This window comes from Cynoglossus semilaevis, chromosome Z (genome assembly GCF_000523025.1).
Source record: "Cynoglossus semilaevis isolate Cse_v1.0 chromosome Z, Cse_v1.0, whole genome shotgun sequence".
Classification (NCBI taxonomy): Eukaryota; Metazoa; Chordata; class Actinopteri; order Pleuronectiformes; family Cynoglossidae; genus Cynoglossus; species Cynoglossus semilaevis.
Window position 1 is genome coordinate 4,025,851 of NC_024328.1, and position 5,718 is coordinate 4,031,568.

General features: G+C 38.8%; 1 protein-coding gene across 1 annotated transcript in view; it reads right to left on the reverse strand.

Moving 5' to 3' along the window:
• LOC103397529 (uncharacterized) overlaps positions 1-5,718 on the reverse strand; it is a 39,298-nt gene that overhangs the window by 4,469 nt on the left and 29,111 nt on the right. Inside the window, exons 10-15 of the mRNA XM_017042844.2 lie at positions 4,077-4,589; positions 2,088-2,176; positions 1,352-1,573; positions 992-1,171; positions 661-760; positions 280-411 (exon numbers count right to left, since the gene is read on the reverse strand). Coding sequence (XP_016898333.1) covers positions 280-411; positions 661-760; positions 992-1,171; positions 1,352-1,573; positions 2,088-2,176; positions 4,077-4,589 — 1,236 coding nt within the window. The remainder of the gene's footprint in view (positions 1-279; positions 412-660; positions 761-991; positions 1,172-1,351; positions 1,574-2,087; positions 2,177-4,076; positions 4,590-5,718) is intronic.

Consider the following 5,718-nt stretch of genomic DNA (forward strand, 5'->3'; position numbering starts at 1 on the left):
ATATATATATATATATATATATATATACATACATATATATATATATATATATAATCGTACGTTTTAGGCACTTAAACTGTAGAATAATAATAATAATTATAATAATAACAACAATAATAATACAACAATATTAATAATAATAGTAGTAGTAGTAGTAACAATAATAATAATAATGACCAATAACTAACACAGGTATCACTCAAGCCAAGTCTAAAACAACCCTAAAAGTTACCCTTAAAGTATTCATAAATTACAATCTCAGCAAACTTGTGTATTTACCTTCGGTCTATCATTTGGTAGCACTTCTTCATCCAGGTAAAGCCAGGCATCCTCCTGCGAGGTGTGGCACCGTTCAGGTACACAATCATGTAATCCTCTGCCACCATTAGTTCCAAGGTGCTTATAACATATCTGCCACAAGAAGGGAAGAAACATCTTTAACAATGGACAATTTCTGTGCGAACTGCAACAGAATGCAAAATGAAATCATCTTGTCAAGTTACAGGTGTATTAAGTTGTATAAAGCTTTATTTTTTGTTTATGTTTAGAATTTCATGAGCAACTGTAGCTTCAAATACTACACTCATACGACATTCATATGGAAGTTGTGAATGAACTGACTGAAAAATATTGTGAGCTCTGCAATGAAACCTTACTTACAGAAATAAGTTTTCCATGACATAATTATAATTGTCACAGTCGCTGTCTGGCAGGAAACATGCTGCAAAGACAATGATGGCATTCTGATCAGCGTAGTAGCCTAAGAGATAAAAAAAACACAAAATGACCCTTAGCCAGTATCCCATTAGAGTGTATATTTCATGTATGTTTGAGGACACCAATGATGTCTTAAATTACCTTTTGTGCTCACCTTAGTTATCAACTCATTCAAGTCTTACCAGTTATGCCACATTACCAATAAAAACCTGATACTTTCCCTAATTTTTACACATGAGGATATAATGCAGCAGCACAAATGATTTCATCTTACCACCATGAGAAATTACTCTTTTGTATGGCTCGATGCTCTTCATATCGATGCGATGCTCATGTTCTCCAATTACCACGCTCCTCCACAGTCTGCTGTCTCTGCCATTGTCTGCTGACTGACGTCTAGGAAGGATGTCGTCTGTAGCTGCTGCTGCACCATGACGAGCCTCCTCTGAGCCCTCTGGATGATGTAAAGAAATGGATAAAATACAACTTCCGTTCAAGATAACACATAAAAAGTTACAACCAAAACAACTGTTGTAATTTTCAAACTTTTGATGCTGCCAGTGTGTGTGTGTGTGTGCAGTATTCCCCCGCCTGATACTTTATCTGTGTTTCTTCAATGTGCTGTATGTCTCACCTGGTCTGTTTAACTCCAGGGAGTCAGCCTCATCTGATGTGTCTAACTCGTCAATGTTGATGTCAAGGTCGTCTCCAGTGTCCAAGTCATCGTCTGTGTCCAGAGCGTCTTCTGAGAGAATAGACCCTTCACTGTGCTCCAGGGACACGTTCAGTGGTGGAGCTGCCAACTTTCTTTTGTGATTAGAACTGCCCGCCGACACGTCTCCTAAGGAGAGAGGATCTGTGCAGGTAGAGAATTAACATTTCATGTAGTGTATTAATGAGTCGTGTCCATCACGTTGACATCACTGTAGTTCTGAAAGCAACTCTTAATGTGTGCTAAAAGACAATGTAAAATGACTAAATGACAGTATGAAGCTATATTTGGAGTTTTAATCCTGCATGTTGTTCGTGATATTGTTTCGTATTAACAATTCCATCATTTGGATTAGATACATTATTAGTTACCGGTGTAAAAGTCATAGATTTACCTGCAGTTTTTTACCTTAATTTTCTGGCAATATACAGTTTTTTTTTTTTCACTTTTAGCAATGCTGATTTATTTGATTAATCATGATTAATTATGAACATGATTAATCCACAGTTTCACTGTGATCAATCAAATAAGAATAAAACCAAAAACATAACAGCCCTGATTTATATATATATATACAGTATATAAATCAGAAACCAGAGCGTGGTATATATATACACAGCAACAGTCTTTTTTAGTGTAGTTTTTATAGCTTGGTTACCTTCTCTATTATCCTGCACTTCAGCTGTTTCCGCACCGGGGACCTTCGTGGTCATCATCCCTGATTCACTGTCTCCCTGTTGGGAGAATCTGCTCAAAGGCACAGAAAGACAATAATGAGCCACAACATAAATTAACGTGGCCATTACTATAGCTACCATAGGCACAGCTAGGCATATTATTGGCCCAAACAAGCTAAAGAAGAACATCTATAGAGCTCAAGAATCTAACTTGTCCCATTACATTGAATGTGAAAGAGTCTGTTTCTGTCATTTCACACATGAAATATTAAGGAAAGACCACAGACAGACAGAAAGCTACTCACTGCTTCATTCCCAGGCTGCACGTGTGGGTGCAGGAAACAATAGCTGTTTTGAGCTGTTTTGAAACCTCCCCCTACCACAGACCCTCTGACAGACCCTTATTAGCATAAGGCCCGCTAACAATAGAGAGGCTAGACACAGAATCAACTACATGTTTCTAAATATGAAGAAATACACACACACACACATTCTTACACAGTCACACACCTCCACGTATTTAAGCTTCTAAAATGTCTGTCTATGGTCCTCTGCTCCAGCCGAACTGTGGTCTCTGACCAGTGAATGTGGTTTAGCCTCTTTCATAGTCAAGTCACGTGACCACTTGATTATGAAAATGTCTTGTGTGTACGTGTCATACACACACACATGCAAACAGTGCAAAAGATGGGATGGTTGTGTATGTCAGAGAGAGTGCAGGACATTTGAATCACAAAGGGGGGCAAATTAAGCACAGTGATGCATCTGCTAATGTGAGGCATGTGAGAGTGGAGAGGGTGGTGATATTCTCTGTTGTGGGTGTGTACATCAGCCTGCATTGTTTCCCTTTTTAGGTGCTGAGTTTTCTTGGATGGGCATCTCACACCTACCGTTTGATTGACTCATTAGTGACAAGAGGTATTTAAACATGGCTTCACCATGGAACCAGCGCTAGAGTGTTGCCATTACAACCTAGGTGGAGGAGGTTCAGTCAATTTCCCCATGAATTGGTTCTCTATTGATAATCCATATTTGTTTTGTGGATGTTTGTCCAGGATTTTTGGAACACGTTTCAACGGAGGGTGAAGATTTGGCACCTTGGGATTTTCTCACTGCCACGTGGACACTCTCTTTGTTTGTTGAAACTTTTGTCACTGTTCACTGCAAACTCCGAAAAGTTCGGAATAAACTCTGTGCACCTAACTGTTGCTCTCAGTGATTTTGCTTTTGGGTCCAGTTCTCCATTCTAACTGCTCAGACGGAGCATACGTAACAGCTAATGAGGAACAGTTGTACAGTAGGACACAAACACACAGACACACGCCCCCTTTAGGTCAACATTTATACTTAACTTGATTAAATAACACTAATTTGGTCTAAAACGTCTTACATCAAACATACTAAGAAAAAACACTAAAATTGAATTCTACTTGGTGGGTTATGATATTAAAGAACCTTTGCCCTTTATGTTTTGCTATGTACAAAATATATAAACAATACATATACTGTATATGTATAAATACATATACAGTATATGTATTTTATACAAATGTATATAATAATATATACTTCCAGTTTTACAGTAGATTTTCCAGTAAAAGTAATACATTAAAATACATTTGGTTCATAAAAAATGGCTAACTACTAGGTCTTACTATACATTGGACATTAAAGAGTTTTGTTTTTTGCAATATTTGTACATGGGCTGCTGACTCCAATCATTTTTTTTATGTCACATAGTTGTAATGGGGCAAGACTAAGTTATATTCTCTAAAAAAGCTCAGAAGATATAGAATACAAGTGCAACCCACCCCAGTAGTTAAAGAAAACTGTACAATATCTGGCATTTACACAATTGTGTTTACACAACCTTGCTGACCTCTAACAGCAGAGCTACATGCTTGAAATGACCTTCTCTTTTTCGTAATTAGCACATGCTGCATTATCAAAGCAAATGAATCAAAGCTCACCTTGAGAGCAGAAAGTGAACGTATCCCTCTGGCACATAGCTGACATGATCCTCCCTCTCAGTGTGCACATCTGATTGATAGCTGGGTTGGTAGTGAGGAGGATCAGCCTCATACTGATACTGGTCTTTATCCTGATACTGAGAACACTGGGGTTGAGAAGACACGGAGCTGGAGTCCTCTCCAAAGTGCCTCTCCACTCTGTACTGTACCTTAGAATTATCCAAAATGTATTCAACACCAGCCCTGTGTTCATAATATCCCTGCATCTGCTCACAGCCATGAAGTACAGCTGTAGTCTCACTGGTAAATTCAGCATAGACATCAGTGCTGTTTGGCAGGCTGCTGGGTCTGGTTGCTCCACAAGTCAAATAAATGCCCTGGTTTTCAGTTCTTTGGTCGATGTGATGGTAGTTGTAGCCGTATTGTGGTTGACCCTGAGTTACATGGTGAGTTTCTGTCCACTGATAGGCAGCTTCCTCGTTTGTTGGTTGTGATGATGCATTCTGATGTCTCCTTTCAGGGATCATGCATGGAGATTGGGGGGAATTGATAATACAAGTTAATTGCAGGGAAGCCTTGTGCATATGGTTGATTTTTTTCAATGTGATAAAATGAAGAAAAAAAAATCTCAATTCCAAAAAATGCAGTAATTTGTGCAAGAGGACTACACATATATTTGTTAGAAAAACCAAACTATGTGTGTGTGACACTGACTGATATCCCATGTCTTCCTAGAAGATTAGAAAAAAACCCTGTATAATCTACAAATAACTAGCTGCCAAAGACTCACATTACAACACCTACTGTAATATATACCTTTCTTAAACAATGTCTTGATATAATCATAAAATTATTATTTAAAAATAGAATGGAAGTCCAAGTGATTCATACTGTAAAACATTTTTTTACGAGGACAATATTGAAATGTCATATATTTGGCCAATGTTAAGTTGAAACTGAACTATGATATGAACATATTTAGAACATTTCTTCTTTTTCTTTCGGCTTTGTCCCTTTTTTCAGGGGTTGCCACAGCGAGTCATTGATTTACATCTCTCCCTGTTCTCTGCATATTCTACACTGACTCCAACTATCTACATGTATCCACTGTCCCTCCTCTGCACATGTCCAAACCATCTTAATCTGGCTTCTCTAGCTTTTTCTCCAAACCTTCCTGTCTGTGTTGTCCCTCTAATGACCTCATTCCTGATCCTGTCCATTCTTGTCACTCCTAAAGAGAATCTTAGCATCTTTAACTCTGCCACCTCCAGCTCCGCCTCCTGTCTTCTGCCTATTGCTAGTGTCTCTAAACCATACATCATGGCTGGTCTCACCACCGTCCTGTAAACCTTTCCCTTCACCTTAGCTGACACTCTTCTGTCACAGATCACTCCTGACACTTTTCTCCAGCTGTTCCATCCTGCCTGTACTCTATTCTTCACCTCTCTTCCACAGTCTCCGCTGCTCTGAACAGTTGATCCTAAGTACCTAAACCCCTGCACCTTCACCTCCTCTGCTCCTTGTAACCTCACTATTTCACTGTTCTTCATTCCTCTTCTTTCTAGTGCAAACCTCCACCTCTCTAGGTTCTCTTCTAGCTGCTGCCTACTCTCACTACAGATCACAATGTCATCTGCAAACA